Genomic DNA, 22,725 nt, shown 5'->3' with positions numbered 1-22,725 from the left:
AGAAACATGCAGGCATTGTGGCGTGGCACGCTCCGTATTAGTTTAGCCTCTCAATCCGTGGGCGAAGTGCGACCGACGCACTAGGTCCATTCGATTCAGACGCGGTTCAAATGTACTATGCACCAAGTTCACGATGAGCTGCACCAACAGACAACCGGCAGCTAGGGCGACGAGACATCGCCGTCGATGGGTTCTGCGCTACCACGATGATCGTTAGCTTCGAGTTCTGCAAAACAATTTGCATACCATAAAACCCGCACCCCGCTCGATTGTGAACACAGCGGGCTCAAACGCGTTTCACAGCACTGGGGAACCACGCCGGTGCCGTGAACCATGCTGGGAAGGAAGGGGACAACTCAGAAGATGGAAACCCGTCGCGTGCGACGCAAAGATAGCGGCGCAACGGACGGTTCGAGTCCATATGCGCTTCTCACAGTTGCGGCACCAGACATTACGCCCAGCCAGGTGGCTCGAGGCACGTGAACGGCGGCACACAGGGCTTATTTTATTTATTTAAAACATACTGCAAGCCCACTGAAGGGCCCAAGCAGGAGGGGCAAAAAAAAAAAAAAAAAACATTTTAGGCACAATACACATGATACACTGATCCAAATAGTTTGAACAAATACAGGAATGCACCAAAGTTACAAAAATACCAATACACGTGGCACCCTGTTGGAAATAGATTGTACACATACACAAGAATGCATCAAAATCGCAGAACAATGCCATTCAGAATTCCAATTGTTCAAGGGAGTGAATATTGGTCACAGCCGATTCAGTTAGTTTATTTCAATCTGTTTATTCCATCCGGCCAGGCACGGACGCTGCTGCACCCGAACAACGCAAATCTCGAAGGCTTGAGCAGACATCCGCAGTGACACGCCGCCACTACCAAGGGTACAAGGAAACGTTTATTCGGACGGATGGCGCTAAACAAAATCAGCTGCTGAAGGCAAAGAATGACGATTTCGTCCTTCCCGTGTGCGGCTAATCAGCACTGCTTGCAGGCAGAGAGAGAACCACCGAGCTGTTCTGGGCCTCATGCAAAGGCTAGGTCGCACCGACACTGTTGTTGGGGCGGCACGCTGCGACCTAGACGGGATTCTCAGGAAAGAGAGCAGCCCAGGCTGTCAGAGGGCAGCCACAGCAGTTCCGGTGGCGGGGAGGGGCAGCCAAACGGCTTGGGGTCCCAGAGCTCATACCGGTTTCGCCTTTCGCGCAAAAACCGCTCCCCCTCCCCCCCTGGCCGCCCTAACGAGACTAGAGCTCCGAGCATTTGGCTTCCCCGCCCAACAAAGCAGTCCGGCCTCCGCTGTAACACACCCCCCGCGGCCTTGGCCAGTTCTCCGAAAACGTGCGGAAAGCTCCTTCGATAGGCACCCAACTCGTGGCGTTCGAACGTGAGCCAGACGCGGCCAGAAACCTGGAGACCTACCAAGACGAAAATGAAAAGGGCCACACGACAGTCGGGCCCGGCTATAAATAGGGCCGGGCTCGGGGTTGGCACGCAACGCGCGGTCGTCTCGTTCATTCATGGAGTCTGGGGCTTGCCTCATCATTTCGCACTCTTCTGCGCTGTGCACTCCATTATTCTCGCTCGTAGCAAGTGACTGAAGAGTGGGAGACACTGGGCGCGCGCAATGTCCCAACGCAGACTGGAACACGAGAGGCAGGCTGCGTGAAAGGCGGCGCGACACACTCATCCCCGGCACGTGTGAGTGGCGGCGGCGGCTCGGTGGACACGTTCCAAGTGGCCGCACTGCCAAGCGCAAAAGGCAAAACGAGGGGGGCGTGCCGCCTCCTGGGGTGCTCCCCCAAGGACTCGCTGCCCCTCGGGTTTCGTGTTCCCGGCCACTTTCTGGCACTGCTGCCAACACGTGGGCACTGTACTGCCTCGCGTACGCCCCCATTCGTGACATGTAATGCAACTCCGAAGACCGCGCAAGGAGACAAAACTAAACGATTGATTGATTGAGGGGTGTAGCGCGCCGTAATGGAGGTCTCCGGATTAACTTTGACCACCTGGGCATCTTTAACGTGCGCCGAAACCTGGACACAAGGTCTTTTAGCTTTTCGCCTAAACCAGCAAGCAGCCACCACGGCCGGGATCGAACCGGCGTTCTTGGGCTGAGCACCTGAGCCCGTTCTACATGGTGTGAATTTCTCAGCAAAGTCGCAGCTGCGGCGCCGGTCGTGCGGCAAAATGACCTATTTTCGTAGCTTCAGGCTACGAAAATACGTCGTTTTGCACACACGAGCGGCGCCGCAGCTGAAATCGCAGGTAAATTCAAACCATGTAGAACGGGCTTTAGTCACTGCGCCACTGCTCAAAACAAGTAAAGCTATAAAGCGCGGAACATGCTGAAGTCCCGGTCATTTTTTGTCTCGAACGTCGCCTGATCCGCGCAATTTGTCAACCGGCTCATACACCTGCGCACAATGTGAGACACTGTAGCCTCGAGACCAGTCGAACACTGGCATTCCGATAGCTGTTGTTTAGCCATACTGTAGCTTCACGTTTTTGCTACTGCTCTTCATCCAATAACATCTATCTGCCTCAACAAGCCTCCCAGCGAGAAGAGCCAAAAGTGCCAATATTGAACCCCGGTCAAAAAGCCCGCCAATGTTTGGAAAACATTGCAGAAGCACCCCCCCCCCCCTTCCCCCCAGCTTTTTTAATAAAAGTGAAATGGCGTTAACATGTCTCCTAGCGAAAAATTTGTCCGCGCGCACATTGAGACGCACTAACCAGGCCATGATCCGCCCCTCCTTTACGTAGAGGCGGGAGTGGGGATCCCCTCATAAAAGAGTAGCGGCTCCATAACGTGATGAGACGCGAGCGTTCTACCTGCACTGGCTGCACTAGTGCAGAGCCGTATGCACTGGCCTCGCAACACAGTGAAGCCAATGCGGACTAAAAAAAAAGGTCCTCATGAGTAAGCTGCAGAGAAGGATGACTAGACATTGAAGTCTGGAGGATCGGGACAAATGCTTGAAAAGTAGCCCCGCTTCACATTCTCTGTTCCACCCCGCTCCTCTTAATGGAATTACTAATACCGCTAAATGGAGCGACTCACATACGAGACACAGAAGAGCCATTTCACGGCTAATTTGTTTGTTTTTTCATAAGTGTAGGAAGTTTTTTTTTTTTACATAATTCATATCTAAGGAAAGCTCCCAGTGGTTCCTCTTAATGGAATTACTAATACCGCTAAATGGAGCGACTCACATACGAGACACAGAAGAGCCATTTCACGGCTAATTTGTTTGTTTTTTCATAAGTGTAGGAAGTTTTTTTTTTTTTTTTACATAATTCATATCTAAGGAAAGCTCCCAGTGGTTTGGAATGAGTGTTTCAGTGTTATTTTAGATCTACTGAATCGTATCGCATCGCTCGCGATTGTGGCAAATTGCACAGACAGAATGTGGAAGAACCTGCTAGGCATTTTCAAGCCTTTGCAATCCCTGCTGAAGTTTCATCCGCACCTTCGAATGCAACCACAAGCACGTCCAGCATTTTGCGCGTACAAGCTGGCGGTTAACGGAAATGGTCGCACAGCTCCAATTAATGGCAGCCGGGAGCTGTCGACGGAGACCCTCGTCCTCCTCCTTCCTTTGTGTCTGTTGGGAATTTCTCCTACCTTTACACTCCTTAGCCCATTTTCTACGCCCACTGTCGTCATCGGACATAGCCATGTATTCGTTCTTATTCGAACCGATTCCAAAATACAATGACTGCAATGTGCTTTAAAATCACATCCCACGGACCAGTACGAACCAAATGGATGTTCTTTATCAACTGCCTTTTGATTCTAGAGAGTTCTAGCACTCCGTATGCTCCGTCCGTTCAGTTCGTACCGTGTAGACCGGGACCCGACTGCGCTGCGCGCGCGGACGAACGGAACGGACGGAGCATACGGAGTGCTAAAACTCGCCACAAATACACTCACCGCTCATGAGAGATCTGGAAACCTGCGAAAAAATAATAAAGCAAACCTTTCTGTGCGGGTCGGTTAACGTTCGCTTTTGACCGCTGGGCTGCCACAGCATTCGTACGACAAAGGGATTACTGGCGACCGAGACGTCGTTTTTTTTCGCTCCCTAGAGCTAACAGAACAGGCGAAGTTCAAAAGCATGGGACACGTCCGTTCGCACCTGTTCGGTCGGAGCGAACCCAGCCACGTCAGAGGCGGCGTCAACAACAGCCGAACCACCCGCGGCCGCAGATAAGCGCTCGGGGTCTTGGCATGGAACATCGGCCGCCTGCTTGCTATCAACCGGCCAGGCTGCTGTGCCCGATTTAGACCCACAAAAGACGCCACCCGCTCACCACCAACCACGACGTGGCCGCGCGGATAAACAAGGAACGCGGCCAATCATGCGTCAGCGCTCTGCGTGGTCGCGCAGACCTAGAACGGGTCATCGGGCTTCGTCGCGCCGGGAAACCCGCAAATGTTTACCCGCCTGCAGCCGAGCTCGTCGAACGAAGGTGGCGTGGCATCATTCCTGACCGATGGCCCACCTTTTTTTTTTTTTCTCTCCCGTGCACCTCCGACCGTGTCTCTCTCACAGGACTGCATGTGCGCATCAGAAGCAGCACTACGGATGAGGTGATGGCATTTGCCTTGATGTCACCTGCCCCACACTTGGCACAGACGAAGTTTTTTTTTTTTTTTTTTTTTACATTTCTTGCTTACCTCTATGCAGGACAGTCATGGGGAAGAGCGCGCTTTCGTTGTGTTAACGGGACTCGACGGCGCAGTCACAACGAACAATCGTTTCCATGGCTACAATTTTTCGTAGCTAGCCTACTGCACAATACTATGGGATACTGCCGCACACACAAACTTCAAGGCGTTCCAGAGGGGACCGATTTCTTGAGAGCACACGGTATCCCAAGTAGCAGCGTGGCAGTCGGACGCAGGTAGCGGGAGGGGAGTCAGGCTCAAGCTCACAGCAGGGTATCGTAAACGCGCGCCAACGCAGGAACATGTGTGTGTGCATTCATTCATTCGCAACTTCACAGGCTAGAGAGTATGATGTACGTACGTAAATGATTTACCCAACGAAAAGCTGCCAGCTTATTTTCTCCTCGCTGAGATTGACGTCTGTACACGAAATACCAGTACAAGAGATGTAGGTTCATATGCTGCAGAGGAGAAACGCAGTAGGAATGAATACATACACACAGGCGTCAGTGACGTCATTATACTTTTTGGTGAAAGAGAAAAAAAAATGAATACATATTCATTGGGGAGGCACCAGCAACATATCGAGTATATCCTGTAGCCTTTCTGCCCAGAGGAAAACTGATATAGCATTTATCTAAAAAGTGAACCACCCAATTGCAAAAAGATGACCGTGACTAGGTTCGGTATGAGTAATATATCAACGCTGGTATCAGTAAGGGTCGAGCGGCTTCATCAATAACAGACCGAGATCCACGAGGCAAGCGCACCCTCCCCTTTGGCCTTTCGCTTCTGGAAAGCCTTCATTTCAACGCGCTCCGTGCGCGACACCTGGCACCTAGTTCGTTCGACCGTTCCTCCTCACGTCATAGGGAGGGAGAGAACAGGAAGAGAAACGAGACCAAATGGATACACGTAGATACGCGCACCTACGGACCGCCCAGCCACGCTATTCACGCAAGGAGAGAAGGCGGGCGCGTGACATCCTCGATACGTATCAGGACGGAGGGTAACACGCGCGGCTCAAGGTCAACCAAGAGGCAGACGCGCACAAACGGCAAACGACAGACGCAACGTCGCACGCACGCCCGCCCTTTCCCGGCGACGATGAGCAGCCGTGCACCCGCAAAAACAGACCGACGTGACATGTGGCCCGGCGGCCGAAAGAGTAGGACAAAGCGCCAACCATCGCGAATTTGCACATCACAGCCACATGACTGAAGAACTTCCCCAGTGCTGTAACTTGACACAGACGACACCTACAATCATTGGCGGGTCGCTGACAGATTGTGGATCCTTTACTTTCACAATCAGGTTCAGGTGAACGGTGAACGTAAGATTATCCACCACTCTTTGAGCATAAAAAAAAAAAAAAAAAGCCCCTGAGCACACTTTATTGCAAACACACCATTTCACTGCTTTTAACAGACACGTCAACTACTGCAAAACTAATTACTTCAACAGGCCTCCTCAGAGATTCCTCAGGTAGCACTGGAGCAACCACATAGCCTCTGTTAGTACTGCTGGTTCAACTAATATCACTGCAATATGTGACGAGTGTCAAGCGCTAGTATAAGAGGTGCATGGAAGAATTATTATTCAACTGTCACAGTTGAAGCATGACACAAAGGACTAACCATCAAGAAAAAAAGAAAAAAACATCCGTTGCATCTGTAGTGTTTGCGACATCAAAACTGGTGCAAGGAAATTATGAATCACCTCAGATGATATACATTTTAGCCAAGTTCATGACTATCTTTCGTGTACGAGCCCTGCAGGGTATAGATTCTTAGTCTCATTTTTGTCAACACTGAACGAGGCAAAGCGAGGGAAGAATGAAATTTCAGCTTTTGAGCCTCCAATGATGTTTTTTGGACACATGCCCAATTTGTCCTCTACTCAAGGTAGGAGAAATGTCAGGATTGCTGAGGACAGCAGTAAGTTGTCAGGATGTACCCTTAACAAAAACAAGAACAAGAACAACAAAAGCTGCCTGTTCTGTAATTGACTAGGGCCTGATGCAAGGAACTTCATGCTGGGTACTGAACCAAGCACTGCACGTATATTCATATGCCTCTCATGTAGCTATACAGCTATAAATACCTAAGCCATTTTTGAAAGAGGTTCACTGTGACACACATTGCATCACACACGTTTGTAAAGGTTTAAACGGCCTCTGATCAAGAAAAAAAAATACTTGTTTGCAGAAGAATGGCTTTGCTTACCAAACTGAATTATATAAGCCTGACCTGGGTTATCAAAAATTCGAAGCTCCACAGAGTTGCTTCCGGCTTTTGCCTGTATAAACCTTAATGCTATGAGATCTGTAGTGTTTGTCCGTCCATAAACACAACCTGCATGCTAAGCTGAAAACACAGCATGCTAAGCTGAGAACAGCCAACTGTGTCCCTGCAGCCACCCCGCAGCACGCCTCTAAATCTCAAATCCCCTTAGGCGCCTGACCTGTTAATCAATGTCCTTGCACAGTCTAGCCTATGCCAAGCTTGCTCATTTTTCTTGAGCAAATATTTCATAATGCTGCAAGCCTCCCCACAATGCTTCAACCACTGAAATGGGCCAATAATCAGTTGCATGCAAGGGCAAAGGTTTGCTCCTCCACCAATCTTTTGTCTAAATGGATCAAAATACATTGCAACAGAAACAGGACACAAAACCGAAATGAGATCAAACCCCAAAGTTTCGCAAATAATTCGCAGAAACACTGGCAGGCCCAGAAGAAAGGGGCTGGATCCAGTGGAAGCCATAAATACTAACAGATACAGCATGCGTCACATTAAAATAGTGTATTCCTCAATGGACACCAGATGGTCTATTGTCCCTTAACGACTTAAAGGGGCCATGAAGACAAAATGCAAGTTTGTTTTATTCGAAAGATTTAATGTTTTATAGTGCCCACAGCGCTTGTACGGCAGCAAACGATGCTTTATTCACTGATAAATTACACACTTTAAGCCAAAATTTCAATTCTCCCGCTAAATCGCGCATTTTGTGACATAAGTGGCAGGTATTTGAAATGAAGTGCGTTAACTAGGGCTGCAGCTGACGACAAAATGTCTTTCATTACTTCGTTTACCGTCCATCCTCTAGGTGGCACCACAATACCACTCACGCCCGCTTGTCCACACTCGCTGTGTGTTCATGACCCTATATGCACCTGGCTTATTTTTGTTACAGTTGATAGTATTAGCTTCATGAAACATTGGGTATGCTCGACAAACAGGGTCGCATAAGATAATGTCGCTTGTGCCAATTGAGACATCACCAGAGTGCTGCACTACTGTGAAGCTATAACAAGCATAGCACGCAATATACACACTGGTTTCTACGTTTATTTGTGCATTTGTAACTTCCATTGTTTACCCCGCGATCCTTACTGCTATGAAAAGCGCAAATAGCTTGTTCTGCAAGCTTATAAGCACTGCCTGACCTGCCTTTGCTGTTAGCAGCCCCACCCATAATACGTCATAGGTTCTAGTGCGGGAAATGAGCGAGTGAGTCGCATATACCGTATTTATCCGATTCTAACGCGCAGTTTTTTTCCGAAAAAATAGGCCGAAAAATCGCATGCGCATTAGAATCGGATACAAAACCGAAACTGCCGCAACAGCGGAAATTTCGTTCCACCCATCGCCATCGCCATCTCAGGATGACGCCAAAGCTTTTAGCAACAATTTTTCGGACGCAGCAAACCTAGGCGCCTAGGCTTTTCTATCGGCGTTCACAATAATCGTCAAATCGTTTCACTTCCACGCTTGATAACAGCAATGGCAGCAGCGGCTCCCACGCGTTCAAAATGAGCGGTCGGCTGAAACGTGCACCTCTGGAGAAGCTCTCGGGATGGGCGTGCGAGGCGTGGGCTACGATCCCATCGACCATGGTTGAACGTTCGTTCAGAAGTGTGGCATCGCGAACGCGCTTGAAGGCACCGAGGCCGAGATGTTGTGGTCAGTGGAGAGCGACGAGGAGTGAGATGAGTGAGATTACTTCGGGAAATAAATCGCCCGTTTCTCTCGCATTCGTTTGTCTGGGTCACAAAGTCCCGTGCGCGTTACAATCGGAGGTGCAAGTTTTTTCGTTTTTTTGCCAGGAAAATCGGGTGCGCGTTAGAATCGGGGGCGCGTTAGAATCGGGTAAATACGGTATAGCGTATTTTTTTATACCGTATTTTTTTATATAGCGTATTTTAGTGGAGTTTGCGTTAAAAGTGGTATCAGTTTTATTCTAACGAGGCAATCTTTCGAATGAACAAACTTGCACATTGTCTTCATGGCTAAGTCAAACAACAACCTGATGAATCAAATACGAAAACAGATCTAAACTAAAATAAGAACAAACAGCCTGAAAGAAAAAGAATGGCGCGGAGCACATAGAATGTTTTGGAGTTTCGACATTTGTATTTAAAGACAATATTTTCTAGAATCTTGTGATATCTTTTGTATTTCTGCTGCTACATTCTATGTTTTGTCAGTTCTTTGTGTTCACCTGTTCTTTCCATGTGCTAAAAAGATTGTAACGCATCGAGAATACTAAGGAGTCAATAGCTGGAAAACCCAGCATTTCCCCAAGATATTCTGGGTTTCTGTTAACAAACGAAAAATCCCAGACAGAGTTCTTAGTCAAAGGACATCATAACTCAATTTAAAGCCATAGTGAACTTCAGCGACACATTTTCATCCTCTTGCACACCACTGAAGAACTCACCAACTCTGCCTCCCAATAAAACTCATTGCCCTCAACCCCTTGCAACACTCTAGAACAACCACATCGACATCAAGGAAGCCTTCCCTCATCACATTGACCAATTGCAGCATGTGGAAACTGACAAAGCCCATCCAGCTTTCCTAAACTTGGACTTGAATGTGCCCACGCAACCAGTTGAGCCCAATCTTGGCATGCATGTTCCCTAATTTCTTCTAAATGGGCTGTTCACAGCAGTGGAAATTGGCCCACATAATCCTACTGCAGGAAACTACTCGCCCAAGTCACTGGTCAACAGATAACATCTTGAGTGCCACCGTTTGCTCTCGCCGCACAGATACGGTTTCCACCTTGGTCCGAGCTGTGCGCCAGCTCTTACCCAGTAGCTCTACAGATGGTTGCATACCCTATGAGCTTCTAAAACTTGACTTTGAGCAAGCCTTCAATAAGGCGGCCAACATAAGCTCCAACATAAGCTCTGTGCTACAGGAGTATCCAGTCCCCTTGAATGGATCTGCTGCATCTTGGTTGGTCACACAAAGCAAGTAGAATTTGCCACAGCAGTTTCGGTAGCTATGTGTCACCTTGGGTATCCCTTGGGGCAGTCTCAAAGGCCAACTGCACTCAAATTTTTCTTTGTCCAAATTTGATCCAGATAAGTAGTCTCTGCTCTTAAAATCACCATGGCGAAATCTTAAGCTTCGTAAGCACACAGCACACTAGGTACCGTCGTTCAAAGTGCCTCCAAGCAGACGTTTGAACTGGCAGAGAGTCGCCGAAACAAGTTCTGAGTGGCCTGTGGTCGACGGGGGTTGGGGAACCTGTCCCATGAAGCTCGCGCTTCTCCGATGACTCGCAGGGCGCTTCGCCGGGTGCAGGGATGCGTTCGCCCGGGGTTTCTCTGCTACACCAGTGCTCTGTATCGCCGCCACCATCACATGTTTAAACTAACCGCATAGGCAGCAATATCCGCCATTTTTTTAATGCAATAAAAAAGATTAGAAGCTACAAACTATTCATGCGCTTGTGAACATTTTGAAGTTAGCAAAACGTTTTTTTACTTGAAAATAATATTTTTACTCAAAGAACAAAATAGCGCGAAACGACCACTTGCCTTATATTTGTCATTTCTATTGAACCTACACCACAGAAAAAAAATATATTTTATAAATCCTTGACCACTTGCCCTTCCGCGTCCAATATTGTCCATATTTGGGCTGGCCCAACGCCACCTCCATCCTTTAGATCTTTCCAAAAGCTTGACGACATAACTAGAGTTGTGGTACACGCAAGTATGAGCATTTGTGTGACTTTAGCCTCACTCGCTAAGAGGGCCAAAATCAGCCTTTCTCGTAGTAACAAATACATCCGCACAAATATCGGCCGTCGTCTTCACAAAGTGCGAAAGTTAACGAAACTGCTCCTCTCCTAAACAATAAACTAGATTTTTGTTCAATTCTCAAGTGAAGTATTTACTTTGTTAAAGCGTTAGATTTAGTTTACTTGAAAGTAAAATGTTTTCAACAGCACATGTCTCTGGTGAAAGTAGAAAACAGTGGCAGATAGGAAATTTTTCCGTGTTTTAGTGCATCATTAAGCTGTGGAAGCTGGCTTATAGTTTCAGACAACTTTTATAATTCAATTCTCGATGTAGAGCAAGGCAAATAATACAGCGCCGATATTCACGAAGCTGTTTGTACGTAATGTATAGTAAAAATAGTGATTGATCTCCGCCCGCCTGTGGTTTGTTCCCTTCAAAGAGAGCGATGTGATAGCCGAGGCGCCGGCTAACGAAAGCTGCTTTTCGATATCGTGCGAGCAAGTAGCTTCACAAATGAGGGTCTGCTTTTTTACTCGGAATTCCAAGAATTACTACTGCGGCAGTTATTCTGATGGAAAAAAATTACTGTCAGACGGTCTACTTCACCTGGATTGATGGCAACAGGATGCCGGATTTGAGCCTAACTCCACTATCATGGGCAAACGTTAGTGGAAGTAGTTCTGTGGAAATAACAGTGCGAAACGCGACGCTACCACGCGCTTTGAAGGTGGCTCTGAGCGGCCGCCGGTTCTGGCGCTGTCACTTCAGTTCCATCACGTACAGTCATGGACAATTGAGATACGAACCGCGGAGCGCATGGCCAAAGATAACGGTGCCGTCACCTGGCAGCGGCCGTGGAAAACGCACGGACATGCGCAGTTGAGATGACGGGAGCGAGGCTGCGTGTCCCACTGCGATATGTTGCCTTCTCCTCGCTCGCATGCTTGCCTTGTCACCATGCCGCAAGAGCGCTGCAAGCACTGCAAGTACTACCGCCGCTGCAGCTGAGAGTGTTGGTCGCGTTGAGAGCAATGCGGTGCGTAATTGCTTGCGGGTGCGGCCAGTGCTTGCGTGGGAAACGCGTGCACGCTATCGCAAGGTATACTGTTGAGCTCATCATGCTTTCTTGAAGAAAACCAGCACGCATAAATGGAGACAAAAATAAATGCATGCCGCCTAACTTCTGATGGCACTGCATTGTTTTGCGTTCGTGGTGCAGTGGCTCGGGAATTGAACAATGAGCTGGCCGCCAACAAGAATGCGCCTTTGTTCGACGGAGTCATGGCTGAGTCACTTGGCGGATTCAGTGCTTGTAACAAATCGATATACCACCAGAATTCGTCTCCAATCATATGCATTAACTGCAAGCATTGTGTGGGCTGGGAAAATCACTGGCAGAATTCTAATATTCACAAAAATTAAGAAGATATGCAGGTCCAACCATTCTATAGGCCAGTTGCCCTTGCACATCAATTTTGGCGGCCCGATTTTTTTCGTTTTTTTTTTTTGGCAGGCACCTCACTGCTAGTAGAAACCTGCGGAGCGGGCATTACTGAGTATGGTTTGGGTGTGACCCAGGTGTCCATCGTTATTTGATCAAGTTACTGCCTTCCACATACAAAGCTATGTCGGCAATGTGACGCCGGCACACACGGGGAGCAGGCGCTCGTGTGAGCCGAGCACACAGTCGCTGCAGATGCTATTTCGCGCCGCATCGCTAACAATTGTTTTCAGCGCTCTGGTGGCATGGTGACAAGGCAAGCATTCGAGCGAGGAGAGGGCAACATATCGCACTGGGACACGCAGCCTCGCTCCCGTCATCTCAACTGCGCATGCCCGTGCGTTTTCCACGGCCGCTGCCAGGTGACTGCACCGGTATCTTCAGCCATGCGCTCCGTGGTTCGTATTTGAATTGTCCATGACTGTACATCACGTCCGGCCGCCGCTAAAGGCCGCCTTTTCTATTCAGTTTTGGTTCCGAACGCCAATGTCCTGAGCAATTTCCGTCGCGTGTGTTGATGTTCAAAGTGCAGTATTTTGCATTTCGCACCCTTTTTATGGGTACTATTTGGTGATATTATTTTTACATCGTCAAAAATTTGAGTGCACTTGGTCTTTAAGTCTTGCATTTGATTGATTGTAGGGTTTAACGTGCCGACGCAATGCAGGCGATGAGGCGTGCCGTAGTGGAGGGCTCCGGATTAAGTTCAACCACCTGGGGATCTTTAACGTGCGCCGAACTCTCGAACACATGGGCATGTTTGCTTTTCGCCTCCATCAGAAAAGCGGCCGCGGCGGCCGGGAATCGAACCCGCGACCTCGTGCTCAGCAGCGCAACGCCTTAGCCACTGAACCACCGCGGCGGGCAAGTACTACATTTCAAGATCTTCACACAGGACATCACCCACTGTCAGTGCTCCACAGCCCTTCTGTATATCGATGACCTTGCCACAGTAAAGCCCGCTCAAAACTCTCAGGAGTACCACCAACTCCAGGTTGACCAAGAACAAACTGCAGATGAATTTTTTTCAAGGGCCCTGCAATGCTGATCACCTCCTCGGGGCAGCACAGATTAAAACCTCACCCTTTAAACCTCACCCTTGGCAGAGCCTCTGTTTCCTGCATATCTAGCACTAAGCTTCTTGGCTAAGTCTAAGCTGTTTAATTTCCAAGCTCACTTCCCAGGTTAGACAAATGTTGGCTCTAGTAACCACGATGCGGAGATGAGCTAGAGCAGCATGCTGAGGCCTCTATACAGAGCACTGGAGTGCCCACACCTGGAATACTGAGTGCAAAATACACAAGAGACCAAGTGCCGCGACGTCCCGATGATATGGCGGTGTTTACAGGACAGTGACAGGAGAAAGACAAAGCAGCTCGAGCTTCCAACCTAATGACAGGCACTGATGACGATTTCATTGGTGCAGCGATGATGATTCGTAAATTTTCTACACTGTGGATTGATACAGGATCAGCATCTAACCCTCTTGATTTCTTCTGTGGAATGTGTAGTGAGGAAAGCGCCTATGCTCTCTTACTTTGTCAGGGCTCTTCAGTGCCCCACTGTCGGACTACCATAAGTAGTCAAGGTTTGCTCCACTGCATCATTGCTGCTGGGTGGGCATCACTGGTCACATGCAGGAAGGTCGCTATATTCCATCTCCTGGCGAGCTGCCTCCTGCCTCGAAATGCGAGTGCGTCTCTCACTGCCCACTTGCGCCACCAACAGGACTGGTGGCCTTCAGCCCTTGTTCGGCTGCTCAGAACGCCACTGGCACACATCCCTTCTTTGAGAAGTTGTCTTATAGCACTCACTACCACTGCATTCGCATTTCTTGAACTATTAAACGTAACCGACATCAAACTGATCTGCCAAGAAATTGCACAGCAACTAATGCTCCTGCAAATCCCAGTGTCATCAGGGTTCTCAGTGCAACTGCCCTCTCCTTTGTTACATTTGAGTATGCTGTGCACATGCACTTTGCAAATTCACTGTCACAGGAGGCCTTCTGATATTAGTACATGCCAACATGTGATACAGAAATTCTCCAAGATGAATAAAGCATTACTTCTAAGTATGCAACTGTCTTCTTTGTCATTACAGACATTTATTTAAGTTATGTCTGGGCCATGGCATAGGCCACATATAAACCCTGCTTATCTGTGGTATACCAGAAAAATTCACACTATTTTGCTACCCTTGTTATTAAATCATCATTAATTCAGTTTTTATGCTGACACAAAATCAAATGCACATTACAGTCAATCTGATTTTGTTTTCATTATGCCACTGCATTTTATGCACAAGAATGAGGAAGCTTGGGCTAGTTCTATTTCCCACCACAGTACTCCGAGTTTCGAAGGTCAATTTTAAAAAGCAGCGCTTTTTTCCGTTCCGCAAGTTCATTTACAATTATTTAAATTCAGCCAAAGCTACCATGCAAAGTGTAAAGGTACCTTGTTCGACGATTACAAGCTTCCTGTATAGTGTACATGTAACCCACAATACAGCCCGCCCATATGTGAAGTCGAACTCCAGGCCCTCATTTGTGCTAAAAATGCCAATAAAATAATTTTGTTCTACAAAAATAAAACGAACATGCCAAAAGTCATGTTTACTCTTGTCTTTATGATTACCGTGTATACTTAAAGGCCAACTGCACTTAAAATTTCGACCTCTTCAAAACCGTATTTCCATATAGTCTGCTGAAAATGAAAGAAACATGCAAAATTTAACAGCTGAAATACGGGCGTGGACACTGCAAGCGGTCTGCAAAAATCGGCGATTGTGAAACCGAAACCGAGGAGAGTGCGGCCGTTGGAGTGACGTTGCAGCCGTCCAGCAGGCGGCCGGACGGTCACCAGCTCAGGAGCAAGCCTGTGTGCAAGCTCTACGTGCGCACGGGGCAGCAAATGGGTGACGCGTGCGCAGCAGAGCTCGACTGGTTCTCCAGCTGCGTGGCTGGCCAGAGGAAGAAACCCCCGTCGGCTGGAATGTCACAGGCGCGTCATGGCTGTTTACGCGATGCGCCAGCAGATGCAGCGTGGTCTGCGGAGGAGCTTTTTTAAACGCTGCTGACTGATTAACGAGGCGTTTCACAGGGCTACCACTCGTGTCCCTGCTGATTTGGGCGTACTTACTACACGTTAAAAATAAATTTGGTCGAGGTGAAATTTGAGCGCAGTTGGCCTTTAAGTCCCGGGAAGAGGCTAGAGATAATTTTTATAAGTGGGATTTGCAAACCAACTATTCGTTTAACGCAGTGTCTAGAATTACTTCCGACAGAGCCCCAATAAAAATTAAAGTCAAGCCCGGTAAAACCTTACCCCAATGTATCGAGTTACGTAACTTGAAATTGACATTTAAGTTACGTCCGATATAACTCAAAGTAACAATTACAGTTGCATCTGACGACGTACCCTCAAGATACACGTACGAGTTACGTTCGATGTAACCTCAAGTAAAAACTTAAAGGGCCAGCCAACCGATTTTTGTGGAGTGCATGCCCTTCAGCTCATATGAAAGCCAGCATTTTATATACTCAAGTAAACACGAGAGATTTCTAAATAAACAGGTGAAAATAATTTTAATTTTGCACTAAAATTTCTGAAGCCTAAAAGGTGGCGACATGTAGTGTCTAAACGTGACACTACCTTGCGCGTCCCAACAATTCCGTCGATTTCAACGCGCGAATCAAGAACCGCATGAAGGAACAGGAAAGGTTGCACATTATCGTTTGTTGTTTTAGCCGGGGACAAGTTTTTGAGCGCCTCTATTAATCTCGCATGCAGTTAAAAGTACATTGCAGCACGGCTCACTGCCATGGTTGCCAGCATTCCTTTTGGCGGGACACGTATGGCTGGCAGATCTAAAAATTCTGATTTCAAAAGTTCTAGGGCGCTATCAGCAAAACTGCTTCGGGTTAAGGTGTTTTGAGTGATGCCCTTTGATTTGGAATGAAAAAAATATACTCGACAAAAATCGGTTGTCTGTTCCTTTAGAGTGAAGTCCAACTCAACTAAGAAACAAAAAATTATGTCTCCCGAAATAGTGTCTGACATAATCAAGGCAACCTTATTGTACTGTTCCTCTTCTTGGCCCATACATGACTTGACATGCATACATGCATAAAAAAAAAAAAGAAACGAAAGCAAAGACAAATTATTACTTTGTTATGTCCGAGGCAGCACTGGTAAATTGGTTGAAATTGCACCAGTGACCAAATGCTTCCAGGTTTCTGTGGCCCAGAGCGTGTTCCTCCTACACAGAGGTGGGTGAAGTGAGGTGGGTTCGATGCCTGTTACAGAACCGTTTTCATTTTCCTCCTTTTTTTTTTTTTTATTAACGTAGAGAGATTTCTGCAAATGACGTGCGAGCGGTAGAGACACATCAGCAAAAATGAAAAACTATTGGAGGAAATTCATTTAAGCAAGACGTATCAGTTACCGGCCAGGAAAAAACCTAGAGGACCAGGAAGGCTCCATGGTGCAGATGCAGTAATACAAAGTGCAATTTGTCATTTAAGCTATGTGTTCTTTCTTTCACGTTCTTTCTTACACACCCCCACCCCTTGTCCCACTTTGGGGTCTGAGGAATATGGTCACTTTATGTATGGGCCATGAAGCAGAACATTACAGTAACGCAGTCATGGGCATGTTACCAGAAACAAGTAACACTGTTACGGTTACCTCAGCCAAAAAAGTAATTCTGTTACAGTTATAGTTACAGAGATACCAAAAGTAACTTGTTACAGTTACCGTAGAAAAGTAATGCCATTACTTTTTTGTTACTACAATCCATAAGTAATAGATCATAAATGATACAATTTATTTTACACAAACGTACAAAGGTAAGCGGGTAGTCAAAATTGCACGAGGTAAATTCCTAAACGAACGGAACAGAAAATAAGCAAACTCAAGCCCAACAAAAACAATCATGCATGCCTCATTTTGCTGCATGAACTTTTTCGCTGATGCCCTATTTGTGTCAGGGAAGTTATTGGCAAAACTCATTGTGCTTAATACGAGTTGTTCTGAAAGTTGACTTCAGAGAGCTCTATTTTCAGAGGTCTAATTTTCAGCTTCTTCTCTTTTTCTTGATTCTGATAAACTCAAAGCGAAGGAAACGTTTTATGAAATCACCTTTAAGACTGACCTCCCCTGCTAAACTGTGAGGGTAGCCGTGTTGTGGAAAGATGAAAGGTGGAGAGGATATGGGAAAGAAGAGGAGAGGATATGGAAAAGAAGAAGAGGATATGGGAAAGTGGAAAGCGCAAACTATATGTCAGCCTTTATCAAGTGGTGCTGTTGGATAATTTTTGTAAAAACTAAAGTAACTGTACTCACTGTTAAGTTACTGTGTAAAAACGTAACAGTTTTACAGTTACAAGTTACTGTGAAAAGTAACTAGTTACTGGTAACGGATTACTAGTAACTAATTACTGCCCAAGCCTCCAATAAAGTTACATAGATTACATAGGATGAAACTTGTTTTTATTTCTGGTTCCTGTCAGCAGTAACTTTAATTTTTTGCTTGAGTTTACATTACAAGTAACTAATTTTGTTTACGTGAGGTTACGTTGGACACAGGGTAATGCTAGGTCGGACATTAATTTTCCTTTTGGGTCGGTCGGACGTAAAGATAGGCACTGCGTTCACTTAATGCGGAACAAATTAGACTAAATGTACATGTGCATAGTCTAGTGTGTAGCAGAGAGATGCTGCGAATAATGTAAAACTTCTACTGCAATGAGTGCACTGCAGCCCGTACACTGCATGCGGAGTTCGTTTTGTCAACAACCTTACCACAAGTTGACCTGCCTGATAGGCCAGTCATTTCTGAACGACTAAAAAATAAAAATAAAGACAATGAAGCATAACTGACAGCTACGATGGTGCTTTTACGCAGTCATTAGGAAACCAGGATGATCATGCGAGAGCGCGTGTGTCAGAGTTTGTAGCATAATAAATATGCGCGATTGAAGAAGATACGTATTAAGAAGATAGGCGTAATGGCAGGCTGGCTGCTTCCCCGATCGGCTGTTGGCACTGCAGGAACTCGATCCAGATGGAGCAGTAACGGCGCGCGACGCGTTGAAGAGAGCTTCCGCTGCACGTAGCCGGGCGACGAGCGAAGTCTTGCGCCAGCCACGGTAAACTAGGCCATTAAGCAGTTACCATGCGAGTACCACCTATTTCAGCATGTCAGCGTGCCCAGAAACAAAGCGCCGCACGCACGGAGAAGAAGAATGCGTAACAAACCTTGATGTGGGATGGCTTGACCGAGAGCAGCCGTCATAAGAACACGTGCATGCCTTGCAGCGAAGTAACTCGGCAGGGTGTTCCCGGAAATGGTGGCGGCAGGAGGATGACCGCCAACAGAATCTTGGCCTCCGAGCTGCCGACGGAATGAAAATTGTCGATAACTACTCAACGCAAAGCCATGTGAACGCCGCAACCACTAGCGACTGACTGGAGCTATTCCCTACACATAGCACTAGGCCCACGGCTAAACCTAACCCGGTGCTCACAACCCCGGAGCATGGCTCAGGCCTTAAGCCACCCGTCTTTTCCGTGCATGTGGCGGAAGGAAGGCCCACGGCAGTAAGGGGGTAATTGCCTACGATAGCTGAAGACACACCTTAAAGAGAGTAGGTTCCGGTACTTCAAATGTCACAGAAGACGGTAACATTTAAAATAGACAGATGGCATGCCTGCAATCGCGATCGGAAAGAGAGAAGTGTAGAGCACCCACCTCTGACACGCAGAGCACACCGGTAGCCTCCTCAAGAGGAGATGGCTTCGTAGGATGCGCCGAAAAAAAGTAACACTACGGCAAATGGGTAATTAATGCGAAACGTTGGCACCTCCGCTGTTAAAAAAAATGCTCGCGACCTAACGGAGTAGTTTACGAGCAACGGCAGCTGGAGAACGTTCTCCCGAAGCGCGAAGAGACGGAGCAACGGAGCCAACGGAGGCACGATCGCATAACGCGCATGCACAGGAGCTGCTTATCCTAACAACACTCTGACGTCATATAGCAACCAATCAGAGAAGCCTACGGAGCGTGCGTGTGTGTTCCCTTCTGGGTGCGTTAACTCTTGCTCTCAAGCAACATCGCTCTACCCGAAAATGGCATTCAACTTAGTGAAAGCACGGCATTCACACTTTCAATATTCGGTGTAAGTTTGGTGCAAAATACACAACCACTTACGTTGTTCATAATTTTTCTTTCGTTTGGTTTGGCGTTGTACTCGTGCTGCCACCTATGCAGCTTTAGAATAACTCAAGCGTTTTCTTTTTTTTTTTTTGTCATCCTGCTACGGTTGTAATGCCCCGCAGTTAAAAATTTAGCACTGTGCGATGTTACACTACACGCATTAAGTATCCTCGTGCGTGCAACCAGCCGATTTTCTGCGGCAAAGACAAAAACAAAGCTTGCTAAAGCGCGCTGCCCTCTAGAAGGTTCGGGGGAAAAAGAAAAAAAAAAAGGAAAGAACCCCCCGAATAGCGGTTGTTGAACAGCACTAGCAGATGGCAGCACCTACCTGGATAGCGTTTTTGTCGGTTGTCCCTATCCGCACGCCTCGCGCGGATAATTTTTAAAACAGTCCGCACGCCTCGCGCGGATAATTTTTAAAACTGTCCGCACGCCTCGCGCGGATAACTTTTAAAACTGTCCGCACGCCTCGAGCCCGAATGCAGCCAATGCAGCCGATGCAGCGCCGTGTGCCGAGTTTCTTTTTCCGGGTGTCATTATGGACGCACCAGTTTCTTCCGCTCTCAACTTGGATGCTATCCGCGTGTTACGTTTTCGTGGCTGGTTACTTTAGTGTTCGCTATTGGCGGTGAGCGCGACCACGGGCGGCGCTGCAAAGGGCGTCTTTGTGACGTCAGCTTAGGGATTCTCGCATTTGTCGTCTGCTTCACTCGGGCTCGCTCTACCTGCTGTTTCTTTGGGCTCGGTCGATTTTTGATGTTTGTCCGCACCAGATCTTTCGTATGCGCAACTTTTTATTACAATAAAAGACTTACAATCGCATACACTAGCTCAAGGCGTGATTTACAGTACAGTTTTCGACACTGCTTCGGAAGAAACATTGATGGCGGGGCCACATTCCTGCGAAGCCGGTCTTGTGAGGAGAGCCTGAGCTATAGGCGTCAGCTTCTGTATTCACAAATCTTTCGAACAAAGGAAACATCCAGAGTCTAAAAACCGACAACAGCGAAATGCAAGGCCAAAACTAACTTCAGGCCTTCGGGGCTCTCGGCTTTGGCAGAAGGCACTACGATTCCTGGTAATTGATCGTATGTAAGGTAAAACTGTTTTTTGCAACCTTGCCGAACGCTCGAAAGTATTGTATCACATCACTTTACGTTGTCATAGCATGAAAGTGTGCCGACATGCACTATGGGGCGCAAAAATGTAGGTTGAGTTCCAAATAACCTACGGTGTGTATAGGCACGTGCTGGTGCAGGCTTCTAACCAGTATGGATGCTTTTTGATCAGAACGGGTAACAATTACAGTAAAAATACAACAACAATGTGTTTCTTCAGACCTTGACGGACATTTCGGTACATATTTCAGACAGCCATGCCTTCCCAATATTCAGATATGCGTTATAGTAACACTGCACTCAAGAGTACGAGGAGGAGGGGGAGGAGGAGAAAACTTTTGCAGTAAAATCGAGCTGGTTAGTGGGCGGTGTCCTCAGTCCAGGACAGAGAGTAAGAGTAATTTTCTTCAGTTCGTGGAACATCACCCCCAGTAGGCTAGGATTTGTTCTTTACGCCTGAAGGGGTTGGAAAACAATAAATAGCTGCTTGGAGATATTCATCGGTTATGATTCTTCATAATATTGAAAATCGGCACATACACAATTTCTTGCGTTTCTTAGAGAGTATATCAAGCATTCAACGCTGTAATCATGTCGTAACTGTTCGGGTTGAGATTCAGTTCATTAGTTACGATGGAAATTCGGGGCGGAAAAGTCGCCTTCGAGTACTCTGGACAACGTCGTCTGCGCCGTTTCGCGGTGACGTAGCACAAACCTTCTCATTGCATTTGCACGTGAATAAACGCACGCTGCGAATATGCACGTTGTATGCAGCCATATCGAAAGCCAATTTCTAAAGAAGTTAGTGTACGCCTTACAGCCTGAAGAAAATATCCACACAAACTATGTGCGCCTCTCAAACATCCACAAACCTCCTAATAAGATATGTGTGACGGTGCAGCAAAATTAATTCGTTGGGCATAGAAAAAACATTCACCTGATACAAGTCAACAACAACGAAAGAAATAGAAGACAACCGCTTTGTTTCCTGATTTGCGATGCGCATGTATGGACGCGCCGCTTGGTGCGTAGCATTACACTGTTGAGTCTTCATAAGAACATTTCAAGAATACTTTAGGGGGGCCTACGCATTTTGCATACCTATCGAGGAGCTCTGAGCCCTGAACCTCGCAAATAAGCTAGAAAAGATGAGTTACACACGATCATCTGACCGATGCTCTGAAGAAAGTTGGTCTCTCTCTTCTCGTTCGTTGCAAACTTGTGCGGTATACAGCTTGCAGTTATTAAGATTTGTCAATAACTGAATTACTGGAAATACGCTTTTTCATGCCCTAAAAGATCGAAGCGGGCGATCCCTTACAAGCGCACCACAGCGGTGCCAGTGTAGCAGCGGCCCAAGTGTAGCAGACGACAGCGGCGCGAGTCCCTAAGCTGACGTCAGAGCCAGGAGGCGCCACTCAAACATCTCACCGCCAATAGTACGATGATTTCCTTACTTAAACCAAGTGCAGCGTCGGTATGCTAACGCTCGGCTTTGCGTTGTGTGCTGTCCTGAGCCAGCCAGCTCACGGGTGAAGCCGGCGTGCTAAGCCCTAGTCGGAGAAACGGCGACCACGACGACACCGACCCATCTCCTGAAGAATCGAGGACGAAGTTTGCCATCGCTAGTTCTCCACTTCCTATCCTACAAGCCATGTTCCAACAATGTGCCAGAGATCACTACACGAACAAATGCTGTGCTGCGATATGGCGAATACTGTGAGGTGAAGATGATTGTGTGCATCGGGGTGTAGTGCTCGACGTACTACCACATTCGACTTGTGATTGCGGTGACGGCGTAAACTTTGTAAATGAGAGAAAAAAAAAAAAGCGAAGTTCCTCCGGTTGCTAGTGGACTTGGTCCTCTATCCTCATTTTCACAGCGAGCCTCCTCTGACCGTAACACCTTCCCTCGTGGTGGTGTACAGCCATTGCTACTATTTCTCAGGCCCACTTTGTGTTGCACACAGAAGTAGCCATTCCACTGAGAGGAGGGGGAACCACCCCCGCAACCTCACCCACCCAGACGTCGTCACCTGTACTCGTACTCTTAAACGTATGTTGTGCTGTCAATGCTGTAAGCATTGTACGACGCAAGATAACGTGTATGCTAGTTCAATCAACACAGTGAAGCACCTGAAGTAGCTTGGTGATGCT

At 47.4% G+C, this 22,725-nt stretch overlaps 1 protein-coding gene across 4 annotated transcripts in view; it reads right to left on the bottom strand.

Moving 5' to 3' along the window:
• LOC144150257 (influenza virus NS1A-binding protein homolog) overlaps window positions 1–19,215 on the bottom strand; it is a 79,643-nt gene extending 60,428 nt beyond the window's left edge. The window contains exons 1-3 of one of the 4 annotated variants that reach the window (XR_013318495.1): window positions 18,986–19,215; window positions 18,493–18,628; window positions 16,401–16,492 (exon numbers count right to left, since the gene is read on the bottom strand). Coding sequence is in view for 2 of the 4 variants with exons in the window: in XM_077682120.1 (XP_077538246.1) it covers window positions 16,401–16,492; window positions 18,493–18,529 (129 nt within the window). In the remaining 2 variants the exon portion in view is untranslated. Of the gene's footprint in view, window positions 1–3,999; window positions 4,069–16,400; window positions 16,493–18,492; window positions 18,631–18,985 lie in introns of those variants that run through there. The other 3 variants (XM_077682120.1, XM_077682141.1, XM_077682127.1) reach the window with 3 other exon arrangements.
• Window positions 19,216–22,725: the final 3,510 nt, after the last annotated feature.

The sequence above is a fragment of the Haemaphysalis longicornis genome, unplaced genomic scaffold (assembly GCF_048455015.1).
Source record: "Haemaphysalis longicornis isolate Haplotype H1 unplaced genomic scaffold, Haemaphysalis longicornis Haplotype H1 scaffold_1, whole genome shotgun sequence".
NCBI lineage: Eukaryota > Metazoa > Arthropoda > Arachnida > Ixodida > Ixodidae > Haemaphysalis > Haemaphysalis longicornis.
This window is presented reverse-complemented; position numbering and strand designations above follow the sequence as displayed.